This window comes from Corapipo altera, unplaced genomic scaffold (genome assembly GCF_003945725.1).
Source record: "Corapipo altera isolate COAL_440 unplaced genomic scaffold, ASM394572v1 45, whole genome shotgun sequence".
Taxonomy (NCBI): domain Eukaryota; kingdom Metazoa; phylum Chordata; class Aves; order Passeriformes; family Pipridae; genus Corapipo; species Corapipo altera.
The window spans coordinates 12,927,874-12,945,509 of record NW_020884877.1 but is presented as its reverse complement, the minus strand read 5'-3'; the positions used below and the strand labels follow the sequence as shown (position 1 = coordinate 12,945,509).

The window sequence follows — 17,636 nt, the reverse complement described above, 5'->3', positions numbered from 1 at the left end:
CCTGAAACGCTGGAGTATTCTGAAGAAAAGCCTTCAAGAATTTACTGCAAGCATTTCTCCAGTTTGTTTCTGAAAATACTAAAAGTAACTGGTTTTTTTTTTTCTGGAGAGCTGGCATGCAAGTTGTAGTCAAATTGTTAGGGTATGATAATAACTGAAAGACAACTTTGCCTTAAAATAGGAAGTGCACCGTCAGCTTCAAAGCAGCATTATTGACTGAAAATGTGGAACATCTCACTAAATAACCTCTCAGTAGGATATTACAAAAAAGTGACTTTTCCAAGAATAGGCATCAATAAGAATACAGAATATTAGCAGACAGGAAGAATGTTGGCCAATGCATCAGGATGAAATCTGTCTGGAAATTTACAGGTATAATCTCAGTGCAATTTTCAAACAGCTGTGTACCTAGTTTTCAACAGCATGGAAAAATCCAAGTATTTTACTAACACAGTAATTACAACAATGGGTAGAGAGACTAGCACTTCTTAGGTAATCTCCTTAGATTCAATTACAGAAAAAAATACTTCCTCAATGCTCTTTGGCTGTTGACAATGAGCCAAATTTTATATGAAATTGGAGTTATACCCACAGACAACAATGGTCTTGTAACTCTAGTACTGGAAGAACTACTGTTCTTGTACTGCTCATTGCTTAAAATGTCAATAGATGATATAATGCACAAGGAAGGGACCCATGCTTGACCTCTGTTAAATTTTGTTAGCTGACTCCACCTAAATATGTATGTCTATTTAAAAACATAGTTCAGGTTTCAGAAGGTTTGTTAGTTTGTAATGTCTGTTCTCTTGTAGTTGTGTGTAAGATGTTCAAGAAGAACACAAAGTGCTTATCTATATCTAGAGGTGTCTGGTCACTTACACTGACTCACTAGGTTACTGGAAAATAAACTGTTGCTTACAATATACATATGTTTGGTGAAGCGGTTAAACAACAAGGGAAACCTGAGGAAAATTAATGTGTAAACACAGAATAAGCCCCCGGATTTCATCTCTGGATGGTGTTGTCAAATGGAAAGTACTTCTCCCATGAAAGAATTTTCCAAACTTTTGAGGCTTAAACACCATAAAAATATACAACATCTGAGAGCAATCCTGAGAGTGATATAACACAGAGACCAGGAAAATGCCAAGCCGGATACTGTTACCCATAAGCTTAAAGCTTGTTAACACAGAAATCACAGGCGATGCACTGGATGTTTACATTCACCTCAGTTACCTTGGAACACTTTCGTAAAACATCTTCCTTCTCAAGAAAGCTATTTATCTGCTCATCTACAATTTCGCAGTAGGATGCCTCATTATCTACGTTAGTTATGAGAACTTAATTGGTATTTTTCATATAGTATCTTTTGTAAGACAATGTGTACGTCCAAGCTGGTTTTGAAACCATGTTTACTGCACTGTACTCACTCACTTCCACTTTGTTCTGTGGCTGAGACAAGGGCATGTGTTACTGGTATGTCACAGAGCTGTAGGTGCAATTATAGTCTTCAAAACACTGTATCTGCCAAAAGAAAATACATGAAGCTAGTGCAGTCAGCTTGCAGAAAGTCAAACTAATACTTCAGCAATAATTATGTATGTTCAGGTCTGTTGAAATAGATTGCTCTAGTAGTCAAGCACAGTAAACATTGTGCATGGTGAAATTACCTCTCTAAAGCAAAAAGTAAAGAAAGAAGTTCAAATTAGATTGCACTGAATTCAGTAAAGTTCAGAATAACCACATGTAATTTCAATACCAGAAGCTTCTTCTGAAATTGCTTTCAGAGGAGACAAAACAATGTTGGAGAGCTCCTAAAGGTACAACTTTCATCATTGGTGCTAGGGCATCAACATGTTACTTGGTCAGCAAGAAGGTAAATGTGCTGAAATCAAATGCAAGTACTCAAAAATAAATTCTATAGTTAACCAGTCTGACTGGGGAAAAAAAAGGTATGCAAAAGTCACTTAAGGAAATCAGCATTTTAGCTTAGTGTTTACTAATGCTTTATCTGGAAAATCATGATCAAATCTTGTCCATTTGCATCATATTATGGTTAGAGCTGTATCTACTGAAGGTAGACACTTAAAATATTTTTCTATGTTTTCACATACTGACATGGCTAACAGTATGGGGTGATATTATTAAGAATAGGGCACAAGAGTTACAGCTCTTCCTTGACCTAAGAAAATCTGTTCATTCATTTTGATATAGGCAATGTATTACTTACATGTTCTCAGTACTCTTAGTGCTCAGTGACTGTAAGACTACTCCAATTTGGCCTGATTCCTCAAAAAACCCCCCCCAAAACGCCAAACAAAACAACATCAACAAAAATACCCAACCCACAAAAAAACCCCAAAATTAATAAAACCAGAAGAGCTATCAGTGTTGCACACAAGTTAGCAGATGTTGCTTTGCTCAGGAAAACCACATTAAAGCAAGCTGCAGAGCTTAAATAAGCTGTTTCTGATGTGTTGCTGGACGTAGCAGTTTATTCAGCAAGCAACTGATTAGTAAAGAAATCCCACCAAATAAGCCAATCCCTCCCAAATAAACAAATAAACCACAAACCAAACTTTGTTATCACAAATCAAAAGCTTTGGAAGTACATTCAGAATATGACCCAAATCTCCATAAACTTTTTCCAGTTACTAAGTTTCCATTTGTGATCACACCATATCCCACCATTTCCCAAGCCACTATTTATTACTTACACAAATACAGTTTAAATGTTGTACAAGAAATGTATTGGTTGCAGTGTATTGTCTCCTGTGGTAGAAATGTGGTAGAAATAGTTTTTTGTTTATTTATTTCTTATTCATTTCACTACTCAGCCCTTTCTGCTACTGTGTCACAGGACTATATGAACAAACTCTCTTCCTCCTGAATTCTTCTGCAGAAAGCTACCGTACCTTTTCCTCGTTGTGTTCCGCAATTTGCCATTTCATTTAAATTTGTGGCAAATATTTTAATCTCCTATGTATCTCCAGAATGCTTTCTATTTCTTTGACTTACAATACAAAGAAATTTCTTTCTTCTGTTAAATATTAGAGCAAATATTGGTTTTAAGACAGCAGTATTGTCAGAGTAGCTTCCTTACAGCTTTCTGTTACTTCCTCTTGGCATTTTCAATTATAAAAAAGGTATTTTGTTTTAATGCCTACCACCTTCTCCAGCTGCAGTGAAACTTTATTAGCTAAAGACTTTATTTGTTTAGGTCGAATAGCATGCTGCTTTCTGTTGATCTGAATGTAGAATCAAGTGTGTTTTCCTGTTGCACCATTTTTATGCCAATACTGGGATTTGACTTGCCTAAGAGCTGTGTAACTGCATGGAGAGTCAGGCCGGATACACCTGGAATGAAATCGCTGCTGTGCCAACAGCATGTAGTGTTCCTAAAATGCTGAACTGTGCGTTTCCTTATCATATAATCACAGAATGGTTTGAGTTGGAAGGGGCCTTAAAGACCACCTAGTTCCCAGCCCCCAGCCATGGGCAGGGACACCTACCAGTGGGCCAGGCTGCTCAGTTGTGGGTAGTTAAGCTCGAGGAGCAGAGGTTATGAGTTGCTGATCCTACACGCAGTGGAACGGCGGTGAACATTCCCGGCTGACACGACCGTCCCCAGGGACGGCTCCCGGGACCTTCCCGACGGGACGGCGCGGGGGCGGCAGCGCAGCCGGGAGCGGCACCTGGCGGCCGGCGCCGCACACGGCCGAGGGCCGGCAACCGGGAACCGGCAACCGGCAACCGGGAACGGGCCGGCAGGGCAGGAGAAGGTGAACGGCCGCACCTGGAGCAGCAAAGGTGATTTGGGAATGAGCATCTGCAGCACAAAGAGAATTCCTAGACTAGGGGTGCCTCGCACCTGTTCCCACCTGCTTAATTAGCAAACAAACAAGGCTTCTCATTTTCTGGTGCATGCTTGTACTAGGATTTACATTACATTTGTTTGCAGCTAAAACATATATTTACAATTTCTCCCCTCGCTCATAAGTACCCATATGTATAAGAGAGGGAGGAATGAAGGTTCTGGCACAGAGGGCATGGGGTAATTCTCTTACAGAACACAGCAGGACTTTTGTTTTTAAATCAGGAGTAATCTGGACCAAACACACCAGCCCCACAGTTGCTGGGCAGCTGGATGAAGGCACAGCAGCAGTCCTGCAGGCACTGTTCAGGAGATGAAACTATATAATTAGCGGAAAGTAACAGATATCTTTATGTTTTCAAACAAAGGTTCCCAGGTTTCATAAGTAACCCAAGCTCCTTGTCAAATAGCAGAAGTGAAAGTTTCTGTTTTAAGTAGGGAGGGGAAAAAACCCTCAACAGAAGGATTTGAGCAGTCTGCTGGTGTTGAGACAGCACGGAAAGTACTGACGGGCTCTGCAGTCTCTCACAAACAGCGCAAATAACATTTACAAGGTATGCTAGTTCCACTATCAACATACGTATGACAGAGGCTGGGGTTTAAGTCTGGCCTTTCACCCACAGCCTTTACCTTGCTCTCTTCACAAGTGCTCTGACTGCTCCAGCTGCCTTTTATTCCCACAGCTTGGGAGTACCCAGCGTTCAGATGCAGGGGCTCTGCTGCTCCACAGGGCAGGCGAGGGCTCACCAGTAACTCTGAATTTACTAAAATTTCTGCTAGAATGGAGAAGGACAGGAATGACTCATTTTCACAGCCCTGTATACATGAATGCTTCCTTCAAGTTGGGTAACACCCAACACCCACAGACTAAACACTCATCTTTTTGTGAACGCAAAAACATTTTCAGAAGGGAACTGGTTACATGCCTGGTTACATGCCTTATCGTGTACAGCATTCACACAAGCTTGGAGCCAATTTCTGCCCACAGGTAAATGCAAAAGGTAGCCAAAGCGGTCCCTTTTCGGAAGGGAGTTGGACAGTGATAAAGCCCTGCCCTGACTGCATGGAGAGATCACTGGTTCCTGTTTTGGAGAAAAAAAGGATGCACAGCAACCAACAATGTTTCTGTCCTCAGCCCTTCTGCCTACCTTTAACTTAGAGGTGCTTAGGCAGAGATTTCTCCTGTGTTCTAGCAAAAAAAAAAAAAAAAAAGGGAAAAAAGAAAATAAATAACAAGAGCAGTTCGATATTGAAAATGAGAAAGGTATTTTTGTAGGCTAAATCCCAGCACTCTTGAAGAAATGACTTTTTTGTTCGCTGGGAAAAAAAAAGTGAAGAGCCCCATTGCAATGGAGTAGAAAGCTTGGCAGTATCATATAGACAGCATTCATGATAGACTTCTATTTTACATTTTGAATGTAGCTTTTGCAGAAGTCATATATCTTAAAGCCATAAACGTGTTTTAGGATTAAAGAAGAGATTATCTAATGTTGTTATTCAGTAGACAGATAGATGTTGGACACAAAGTACTGTTAGCAGCAGCCACCCAATTTATTCTCTCTGTTTATTCAAATATTTTTGTGTCAGTCATTCTTTCCTCAGCATTGTTTCTGTACCTGGACTGCTAGATAGGTTAACAGCCTGATTGCTAATGCAGCTCTTGATCTATTTCATTAAGTAACCTAAATAATACATTAATTGTTGCACAGAAATGTATGGGCCAATATTTAATCCCCCAAATCAGTAATTTGCTGGGACTAATTTACTACGTTCAGTGTAAAATGGAGTCAGACTGGGTGAGAGGGCAGAAAGAAACAGCCTGTGCATAGGAGGCAGGAAGGTCATTGGAAGTTGAACCACGATCAAAGGAGTTGCATATTTTCTATGTGTGCTGTGTGCAACACATGAGCCTTCCTGCAACTGCAGGGAGCACTCAGAAATGTTTCACAGTGTAGTCTCTGAGTTTCTTTTAAATCAACAGCATTTTTTGAGTTAAATGGAGGAAGACTATATTGTGGTTATGACAAGGTCACAGCATGCTCAGTTCAGTTCCTTCTTCCTGAAGTAAAGCAAGTAATTTAATTTCTTGAAAAACAAAAAGAACCATATTTCCTTTGGAAAACAGTCCTACGACCTGATCATTACATACCTCTGTGTTCTCATTCAAGGCTACAGCCACTGAGATCTGCAAACAAAGGTCTCGGCCTGCTGAGCCAGCCTCTTTACAGCTCACCCTCTGCCCTCCATCATGGTTTCTCTATTTATACAGCCCAGGCACCGGGACCGCTGGGCTTCTGGGCTACATGAGTGATGGTGACCTTCTAAGAAAATTGTCTCTGTCTCAGTCAGTCTGCAAAATGAACATATCAACAAGCAGTCCCCAGAGATGTCAAGGGATCCACCACCTGTGTAAGAGTAAGCCTGATGCTTCAGTCTTTGCAAGATAGATGCATTACAGCACAGAGCTTTTTAGCTCAGGGTTTTAAATGACATTTCTAATTTCTGCGGAGAAGCTGCATGTGCAACCTGAATTTGAGCCTCCTTTGGATTTTTATTTCAAAGGGCCTTTCTCTGATGAACATGGTCCAAATTATCTGAAAAGGTTAACATCCACCATCAAGAACAGGTCTCCAAAGTCAAAAGGAGGGTTCCATTTGTTTGACATTGTCTGGCAGCTTTCTGCCTAGTGAGTGGAGACATGACAAACAAAAATCTACACTTAACTAGAGTGATTTTCCATGTCATCTCCCCATGGCAAGTGCTTAGCTTGCCTGGCCAAGAGCCAATGCCCACAGCTCACCCAACAGCCACCCAGAAGTACAGCATCACTGACCACTGATTTTTGATTCTTTATCCTAAAGTAAACTTTATTTCTCCTTATCTACAGGTGTCTAATCTTCATTGTATGTAGGACCAAAGTCCTCTGAGCATTATTGCTGTGCAATGGCAGGCAGAAGGGGAGGAGAACAGCTCAACCCAGCTCCTGCCAGGCTCACTGTTATGCTCCTGCTAAAGCCAATGTGTGCTTTTGTCAAAGAAGCAACTGCAGTTATTCTCAGTGTAACAGTCTGCACCACCAATTATAATAAAAGTAAAATTTATTTGGTATAGAACAGAAAAATAGGGAGAACAAAATCACTTACAAAATAAATGTTAAGCAAAAAAAAATTCACAGAACTAGATTAATATTTTATAAAAAGCTCAAACTTTAAGCATCTGATAAAAACATGTTACTTTCTGCTCAGCCTATGTTTTATACTTTTCTCTCTTGTGTGGCTTTGGAAGTCAAAATTTAGATGTCTTCCTCTGCATGCATTAGTTTACACTAAAGAACATTTATCACAGACAAACTGTATTTCAAAATGGCAGCATATTGAAGGGCTACTCCCTTTTTTAAGACATGCGGTTTCCATTTTTCTCTTTTAGTCTGCATACCTACCTGCTGCATACTCACTCACTGAGACCATACACATGTGCCCTGCTTCTGGCTGAGTTACTCCAACACTCCCCTTTTTGCCAATGCTCCAGGTTTACATTTTAACCGAATGGTCCAGTCACATCCATCTTACAGGCTACAAGATCCCCGTTTTCTCCCAATATACATGAAGAACCATTCCATGAACTTACTGTGCTTCTGGATACCTTAGGTGAGAGATTCTCCTTATTTTCTGGTGAATACTGTTTGAAAGATTAAAGTTCATACAATATATGTTACACAGAGTCAATGTACCGCCATAACAAGTTGTTTGCACCTGACTGTGAGACCAGGGTGTTCACGCTATCGCGATGTGGTACTACATACATGCACATTTTATATTGTAATTTTTACTCTAGTATTGATAACAACATTCAGCCAATTGTTTTTTATTTCTTTGACCAGTCTTCTCTTTTCCAGTGTCCTGTGGCTGAGGGGCCCTCTCTAGGTCTCTCAACATTTGACATTCTGCTTGAAATAATCTCAGTTTGATCATTCAACTTCATTCTTTGCTTCCAAGGCAAAAACTACCCTTTCTATTTCCATACTTCTGCACAGGAAATTGTTGTTACAATATATGTAAAGCATGATAGCAGTTTAGTTCCTTCGTTCTCTGTTCCAAGGCAGATCTATAAGAGTCATGTAAACAGTTGTTGCTGGAAGGAGTAACTACTGTCCAGTTTTTTAAGTGGCAATTTAAGGAACTACTTTAACAGTTCAGTCTTGCAGAAAAAAATTAATTCTTATGATTCTCTTAGTGTTGGGAAATGCTGGCTTCTAAACAGGAACTTTGCAACCTTATTTATTTCATTTACAGAAATATATGCTTCCTGAATCACAAGCTCAGTTTCCTTTAACAACTCTGAACATTAATCACTGTCACCTCTTTGCCCAGTGGTCGGTGCAGAAAGTCGTAACAAACATAACATACGCTTTTCTTCTAAAAACATAGAGGAAAAATTATTTTCACGTGGTATAGAAGTTATTCTCATTTTATTTACTGAGTTGAATTAAACAAAAATGAACATCCGTGGCCATTGTAACACAGTGTGAGTCTTAGTGATAATGTAAGAAGAGAGTTTGAGGTGTGAAGGTTTATAATGCAAGGCCATTGAAACAAACCCAGCAAATCTTATATGCAAGCAGTGAAACAAATTTAGTCCTGTAATAACCTTTTATGCAACCACACTGAAGTCAGCTGGGCTGTGTGGACAGCAGCCTCAGACACTGGTTTTGTGAAAGAGTTAAATTTTCAGAGCAATACCAACAACTGACTGTGAAGCCAACCAGTGCCCACATACACCTCACCTACTCACTGAGCTCCACCTGAAGTGAGCTGATTGGGCACATAACAGCAGTGCTTGGCTCAAACAGAGCCAATGCTCCCGTCGGCACTATTTACGTGAGGACTTGGAAGAGCAACGTCTGTTCATTTTTCTAGTGAGACACAGAAAAGTTGACTAAAAAAGTCATAAGGCACCATTGATTCAATCTGTTTCGTATTATTCTTTTTTAACACTTCATAGTGAAATAAATACTTTAATACTGATCATATTGTAAATAGCTACTGATATATGAAGCAATATATTGAATGATAAAATGCTGCATTGTTCTGAAATATATCTAGGGACATTTATAGCAGAAGATATAAATGGAAAAGTTGTTAGGCGAAGAAAAATGCCTCTTTCTGCAGTGTTAAGCTGTTTTACATGTATGCCAAACATCCATTCTGAAGAGATTTGTAGAGTTAAAAGAATCGCTAAAATGTAGGCAGGTCAGGTTTCTTGGCTTGTTAACTGAGGGTCTTTTACATAGCACATTTTAAAGTGAAACTAAAGCTAGTTTACCACTTTGGTAGTGGTCCAGATTTCTGGTCGGAAAACCTTGCTGAAAAGATCAAATATAATATATTTGAATGAAACAGAGAGTTGGCAGAACAATGGGCAGCATTTTCATTGACTTATTAAAGTAAAACATGTTGGAAGCAGGTAAGTTTCAAAAAAGGTATAGTTTCTGGAGGGTTGAGGGATTTTTTTGGCTGCATAGCTATTTGGATATTAATAAAGATTTGGCAGGTCAAGGTACTGAAAATATCATGTTCTTAAATTCAAAACGTTGTCTCTTAGAAAGTTTTAAGTGCTTCAGTTTAAAAACATGAATACAATAATTTATCCTTTAAGTTATTATCCTAAAATTCTTATTTGGACTTCTATTCACATAATAATATCCCAAAGAGACAGGCACTTTGTTTAAGTGACATCCATAAAATACATATACAAATTCAATATTGCGCTAGGTTTGATCCCAAGGTGCACCTGTCACATGGAGGTCCCACTAGTATCTGTTTAAGAAACTCTTACAGCCACGATCCTGCAATTAGATGTAGATACATCCCTGCGCCTGCGCATTTAATTGCAGGTTCAGGACCATAAACAGTAACTTATAATAGGTCATTAGATATAAAAATGTAAAAAACAGGTACACAATCAAATTCTATCACAGCTAAAAAGGTTTTGTAAACAAACACTGGAAAGAACAAATTAAATTTGATCTGGCCAAATCCAACTCTGTCTCATCCCCTTCAATGTGTCTGTCCAGGCTGTCAGGCAGAAAGGGGATCTGCCCCTTGACACTCACAAAAAGAGCAAAAAGCCCTATGAACAGACAATGCAGTGGGGTCCAGACTCTCTGGCTAAATTCTCTAATTTTTCAAGGATTGTTCTCATTCTAGCTGCAGAGTGTACTTAGGATCATGTCTCCCATGCTAGAGAAACATTGTCTTAACTTACATGACTAGTTTTTATGGGTTTTAGGTTTTTTTGAGCAACATCCAGTGAAACATGGCTGCTGACACAGGCTTGGTAGGAATCCCAAGAGCACTTTGAAGAAACACACTGAGACTTAGGCGAAATTTTTCAGAGCTAACCTTCGGAGGTCCAATTAACAAAGAGCAATATTTCATTCAGCAATATTTCAAATCCAGAATTATAATCTTCCTCTAATTTCCAAAAGCATTTTATATGTGTTTATATCCACTTGTAAAATTCAGTCATACAATGAACTCTTCCTTATATACAAAATTCAAAAGCCATTAAACATATTAACCACTTGTCACAATGTTAGAATACCTCACTCTCTCTTCTACTAATGTAAGCATTGCTGCTTTCTGTGGAGAATCATCTCAGCAAAGTTTGAAAGGACAGGCTTCATGGCAAACTCAGAAGACCATATCTTCCCATTTCTCTTGAACCAGTGCAGACAGCAAATTTTGGATGCTTCCACTTGAATGCACAAACCCCAGGCCCCCTTCACTACACCAAAGGGCTTTCACATTTTTGACCTCAGCTGCTCTGCTGTAATGCAAGTCAAATACAAGATCTCTGAGAGTTGTGACCTAAGTCCCAGGAAACTTTTTAAGTCAAAACCCATTGTTTAATTGTACCAAAGAAATAACTGGAAAGCAGTCTGTGGAGCACTGGTATTAGTGATGCTTTAAAGGAGGAGCCTGCAATGACAATAATTGCTGCATTTGCACCAAGACTACTTTCTGAGGACTCTTCGGATGCAGTATCAGGCAGAGGGTATTACAGTAATCCAGGGCACGGATGACTCTGGGTTGGTCCACATCAGAGTAGGAAAGAATTTGGTCATTGGAAGCATAACACTATTAAAACTAGGAAAGAGGGATTAAAAAAAATATAGATAGATTTTATGCTGATGAATTCTTCACTTGTGCTTTTCTTTGGAAGATTCTCTGCAGATGAAAACAAGGCCAGATACACTCCATCCTTGAGGCAAGATGTGCTACGTATTGTTTAAGATTTCCGTGGCTAAGCTGAAGTGAAAAAGTTAAGGATGAACTCTTGGTCACCATGTAGTAGGTCTATGGCCTCCAGAAGCAGATGGGCCAAGTTAGGCATGCAAAAAAGGATCCAAGGGACTCTTGGTTACACATTTTTCCCCAGCAACTGTTTTTTTAAACATAAAATACTTCATGATTCAAATAATACAGCCACTGTACCCAAAGTGAATGAAACAGCTTTGTTCAAGCTCTAACAAATTCAAAGCCAGACCTCCCGTGGAGCTCTCCAGGGGATAGGGTTGGACACAGTGAGCACAGTGCACATATATTGTGTATGGTCCACAAAACGCCTGCAGTATAAGCAAATAAAATTCATAGCTTTGAGCAACTACAGTTCCTAAGCCGCATCTGTTACTTCTGTAATAGAGACTGAAGTTTGTTCCAGCTGACAAGCCAAAAGTGGAAATAAATCAAGACAGACAACTTTCCAATGATGTGGACAGGAGAACTGACTCGAAGGAAACTTGAAAACAGATGTTGCCCAAAAATGGGCCAGAACCCATTTCACCTTGGTATAGGGGGGAGCGGGGGGGCACCTCTTTCTTTTCGGACAGAGCCACCTAAAAGAGAAAGAAAGTTTTTTTGTGTTACTTCTTCTGGAATACTCCTTCTTTTGAAGTGGGAGTTTACATCCAAGCAATTAATTCAGTAACTGGTGGAAACCTACTACTTTCCTTGCCTGGCCATTAAAAAAAAAAAAAAAATCTTTGTTGAGTTTCTAGTTAGTTTATTAAACAACATCAGAACTTCAAACACTGTAAAACAAAGTTTTTAACTAATGTTATCCCCCAATGCCTGGAAAGCACATATATTTCAGTCCTTTTCCTCTTTCCTATTGATAGTTCTTGCTAGCTTTACTGATTTATGCAAACACATACCTTCTCAGTGCTACTTGCAACACATGCAAATTTCAATGAAAAGTGGGAAGCTCTAAATACAATAACATTTCAAAGCTCTTAATGTTTTTCTCTATATGAAGATTTTCATTGCAAACTCATGAAAGAAAACACAAAAAAATGCATATGTTACTTTGCCTCTCTTTGTGGAGTAATAAAAATGGGATGAAAGCTAACAGGCCATAGTGAAGGGTCAGAGGCTAAGAGGAATTTCTGCTTCAAACCAAAGCCTCATCGTTTGGAAACAGGAGAGAAACATCTGAGTGTACAGATGATTACAGGATAACTATGGGCTACCAATGTCACTGGTTACAAAAGAAGTAAATTGATCCTTGGGTATATCAGGCAAAATACCACTAATGAAGATAGGAAACATTTGTGCTGCTGTAGAAGACATGTTTGAAACCTGAACTGAAACAGCATGTCATTCTGATTGGAAAAGACAAAATCAAACTGAAATATATACATAAGCAGCCCTGATAATCAGAGAACATAGCTTGGAAGCAAAGTATAGTACATCCAGATTTAATCAGTGCAGCAAAACAAAAACAGAGAGGAGGATATGACTGTTGTCTTGAAAAGTACTAGGGGTTTAACACACAAGAAGGGAGGAAAACTAAACTCAGGGATGATGCCGACACAAGAATAAATGAGTTGCGCATAAATTTAGATAGGAAATGAGGAGGAAGTCCTAGGGGATTTTGTGGTTCTGGCTGCCTATAGCAGAAGGGCTGACTATAATGGCAGGGCTGGTCGCTTACAGTACACGTTTCAGCTGAGAAGGCAAACAATTCTCCCCTCAAATACAAGTTTAAGAGAGTTTGTGCCTGCAAACCTGCATTTAGTTTTTCCTGTGTGGTGAGGAAGGGTGACCAGATTGTTAGTCTGAGAAGTCTTGAAACCTCAGAACCCAGTCTCTTTCCCATCTGCATTGTTTTTAGGATAATACATTGAAATTCCAACAGCAGAGGTGAAATAAACTTACCTCTACTTTCATTTCTTGCTAGTTTACTGGGATAACTTCTGTTCATGGGCACATATGGTTCTGGAGGTGGCAAATCAGATAGAGGATGAAAAGAAAATCTGCTTTCCCATTCATCTGAAAAAAAATCCCATGCAATTTACCCATTAGTTTTCTGACACAGCTTAGGAAAGTCAATTGACATTAATATCACATTTAATGGATGTTTTATATTGTAAAATGCTTACATAGCTGAGTTTTGAACCAGCATTCTGTTAGCAAGTCAGAGAAGAAGATGCTTTAGGTTAGTTTGAGAATGAAAATTCTTATTTACTGTAACTGATCACTTAGACAGTTTAAATCACAGATCAGGACCCCAGTGATTGAGACCCCAGTGATGCTTCTGTTGGTCAGAAGTCAAAGGTCAGCACCAGGTCAGCAAAATCACAGATCAGGAAAACTGCCATAATTCCACTAATAAGTGAAATAAGTCCTATGCTCCCTTCCATGTATAATAGGTCTGCTTTTAACATACACAGACACACACACGTACATATATATGTGCTACCAGAACTACATAGTGTCTTCTACTTCAGAACAGTATTTTGTTGCTGGTATAAAATTTTCTGATACTCATATGTCATTGATATACAGAGCTCAAAAGCATCTCCTATAAGCAGTGTTTTTTCTTTCTTAATATTTATATTGGAAAAAGAAAATTTGGGGCCATTTTGATAAAATTTATGACAGAGAATCCTATATGTAACTAGTGTCAAAATCAGAAAAATACAGCAGTTGCAATTCTCTTTAGACTACACAGGCCCTGTTGTTGTAGTTCCTGAGTCTATAGGATTCTAAGGAATAAAGCAAGCTGATAAGTTTCTTCATTGAAATAATAGGAAATGTTCAAAGAGCTCTGTTCTGAACCTGAATTTGAAGGCCTAAGGAAGAAAGTGTGGGTTGTCTTAAACTTTGTAACTTCTTCACTTGCTTGCTCCAGGACTTTGTAACCACAACTTTCTTGCAATATTGTTATATTTTATTGCATAACGTAATAAACAGCTGAGTAAGTTTCACCTGGCATTAGTACATGTGGTTATTTGCTGGGATCCAGTTTTTCTATGTCTACTCCCAATGGTTGCAATCAGAAATCAGTGTGTAAAAGAGCTGCAGGTTCTGAACCTTGCAAATGACTTGCATAGGAAAAAATGCATCTGTGACCCACCTGCCTTATCTGATGTGTGAAGATGTTTCAAAAGCGTGACTTACAGTTTTATTTTCTGTTTGCTTTTTTTAACCTTATAAATGTCAGAAATACCAATTTTGTCCTCCTGTAATTAGCTGAAGGATTTATCTGTTCTACGCAAATAGAAAACAATTAAAAAGAAAAGCATGGCAGTCTTGGACCTCATCTTTTCAATAAACACTAGCAGAAATAGATACTTGACATTTTCAGCAACATTCTGACAATCTCTTCACTCATCTGTTTTTCAGCTTTCAGTTTTGAGTCATCTAACTTGTTCTGACATCCAAAATGCCAGTGTAGCTACGGTTTGAACTCATAGTAGAGTTGAAACAATCCCCTTTGTTTTTTCAGGGTATTTTTGAAAGAGTTATTTTGGAGACTGTATTGATGACTTTGCAGTTCTGCTCTATGTATGGAATATTTACTTGATTCTTACTTGGCAGGGTTGATTGAGACCCCAGTGATACTTCTGCTGGTCAGAAGTCAAAGGTCAGCACCAGAAACAAAGTCTCTATCCCAAACCTTTTTTGACACATTAAGGCCAAAATAGTACACCGTTTCTTTCAAAGGCAAACAACTGGGAGGATGGCTTACCATCACCTGGATCCTGGAAGCCATTTCTGACAGCTGATGAAGGTGGCGGCGGCGGTGGTGGTGCTGCCGAACCCGGCCGGTCTGGGGGAAGCGGAGGTCGAGGTCCACCTCTTGGGCTGTCCAGCCCTGCCCGGGAAGGCAGCTGGGGAGTAGCAGGCAAAGCCCTTGAAGTGCTTCCATTCCTGCTTATGGGAGGAGGTGGTGGGAGGGGGCCTAGAACAAGACAAGAGACAAGCACACAAATGCTGTTAGCACCAGGGGTTATTCTGTTGGGATGCCTGCAGCCCAAGGCCTCCCACTGACAAAACAGAGAGGAAGGGCTGTCTTAGGGCCCTTGGCCCCAAGTGGTAATGGCCTTCAGCACCCTCTTCCCTGCTCTCCACGGCTCCCTAGGGAGTTAGTGCTGATTTGAAGAGTACAGCTCAGGGGAGCAGGGTATATCTAAACATAAATACACCACAGTGTTCATATTCCCATTACTCTCAGCTACAGAGGTCTCTGTAGAAGTGCTGGTCCTTGAAGCTACTTTTAAACCACTCTAACTTAGCAGTGCTCACAACAAGCAGAAGTTACAGCTGGAATTCAGGGTGTTGTGGAGGTCCAAGGCAAGAGAACACGTAGAAGAAGACATCTGCTATCCTCAGAGGTTCTTTGTTCATAGGGGTGGTCCCCTCTAGGTCACAGTCTGGATCTGTGGTGGCACACAGGGGAGTTCAGCCCAGGAATGGCAGCATTAAGCTGCATCACATCAGCTCACTTATTTATAAACAAATGAGCTGCATGACAAGTTTTTCGGTAGTTGGAGCATATCCATCTCCCTCTGAACTGGAAACAGACCTCACACATAGACTGGCATTTCCAGTGTTTGTGTATCTGTGTAACTGGCACAGTGACATGACAGGTCAAATACAAAGGCACAGCCCATGTAATACAGGACCAGGGCTATCCTGAGGGCAGGAGAAGGGTGCTGATACAAGAAAAGTAAATAAAGACAAGAAAGCGGCTGCTGCAAGGGAGAGAGGTATCCATGGTTAGGACACAAGGAGGTGAAGCAGAGGGTGTGGAGGGCTATGCGTGTTCAAAGTCTCACTACCTCTATTTAGCATAGTTGGGCAACTGACAATTATGTTCATTTTTATGGAATGCTCCCCTGTCCTGATGAAACCTATCTACAGACATGTATTTTGAAAAAGAGAGCGACAAATACTGCGTCTCCAGCAACAAGCATTGAAACATCTTTCAAGAAACATGCTATACTTTGTGGATTTCCCCCCCTTCTTATTTTATGTATTATTCAAGTTTGCCTTCAGGGAATGGGTTCTAAGAATGAGAAGCATTTAGCAACTTTCAGAATAGTTTTGCTTGCTCTCTCTCTAAACCTAGCTACAACTTCCTTCTACTTAATAAGCCAGCAGAAAGGTAGTGCAGGTTTACTTCAGGAAAGAGTCAAGCAGGAAAGCACCAGTGGAAGCTGAGGCCATCATGGAACAAGCTCTTGGAATTGCAGACATTCTCTGCAACTTTCCATCCTCCCAGTCAATTGTGTCAGGATTTCTCTGATTTGTTTACTGCAGGCTGCAGTAGCATTATGCCATTCTTTGGGCTGGCAACCAGCTCCACAAAGTATGGTTTTGGGGCCAGTATTTCCTGTAGCTGCACAGCTGCGGTAGGTGCTGTGCTACTGCAGATCCAGGCTGGTTCAAGGAGCTGGAAAGTAACACAAGTGGCTGACACCAGTGGGAGCTCCCATGACATTAATTTCTATTGTCTAGGACTGGGCGGGTTGGAGATGATTTCAAACTTCTATTCCAAAGGCAACTCTACTGAGTTTCACAGCATTATCTTCTGGGCAATGCTTTTCGCCTCATGATGTTACAAGGCCTGGCTGTGACTAAATTCTCTCATCTCAAATGGGAGAACCATCAGGTATTACAGAGCTGAGTTATGATGCGCAATTCTTAGAAGTTATGAACAATAGTTGTCACGAAGGACAAAGTATATTATGAAATAACTCAAAGGAGACATTTCTACTTTCAAATTTGATATCTACATATGGTAAGTAACCATTTATTCACACTGTAACAACTGCTATTATATTTAACAACTGTTGGCTAGGTCTTTTATTAAAATAATTTGTATTTGGCTATGTTTGTGCCTCCCAACACGTAGAAGGTCAAGTTTCACAAACCTCCATTCATGAGAATGCCACCATTAACTCACACTGGTTGACTCAGGAAGGCAAATGCTGTCACCCACCAGAAGCCAGGTAAAACAGCTTCTCTGCATCAAAAAACCTAATGGGGAAATCCCATTGGCAACCCTTTTCAATTACAGTAATTATAATGAAAGTTACCAAGATCTGCAAAAGTACACGTGAGTATGCTGGTGATGCACTGTGACTTTCCTTAAGCCATCGTGATGCCCATAAACCCTCTCTTCCAACTGCAGAATCCTTAGTGCCTCACACGTGCCATCCTGGCACGTATTTGTCACCCATGTGAAGCCGGTGCGTGCATGGCCCAAGAACCCTCGCCCGGTCCCCCGCGCCCACCCGTTCCTCCCTACCTGAGCGGCCGGGCGGGTCCCTGACGGGCGGCGGCGGCCTCTCGCTGGGCGGCGGGGGCAGGGGTCCGGAGCGGCCCCCGCCGGGCGCCGGGCACGACCCCAGCGAGATGTTCCTCTGCGGCAGCCGCGGCATCTCGTCGCCGCCGGCGGGGACGGGCGGGAC

The 17,636-nt window shown here is 40.6% G+C and overlaps 1 protein-coding gene across 1 annotated transcript in view; it reads right to left on the bottom strand.

Annotated features, from left to right (window-relative positions):
* Nucleotides 1-6,984: 6,984 nt before the first annotated feature.
* WIPF1 (WAS/WASL interacting protein family member 1) overlaps nt 6,985-17,636 on the bottom strand; it is a 56,378-nt gene continuing 45,726 nt past the window's right edge. The window contains exons 7-10 of the mRNA XM_027636525.1: nt 17,474-17,586; nt 14,909-15,121; nt 13,093-13,206; nt 6,985-11,771 (exon numbers count right to left, since the gene is read on the bottom strand). Of these exons, the coding sequence (XP_027492326.1) occupies nt 11,716-11,771; nt 13,093-13,206; nt 14,909-15,121; nt 17,474-17,586 (496 nt within the window). The 3' untranslated portion in view covers nt 6,985-11,715. The remainder of the gene's footprint in view (nt 11,772-13,092; nt 13,207-14,908; nt 15,122-17,473; nt 17,587-17,636) is intronic.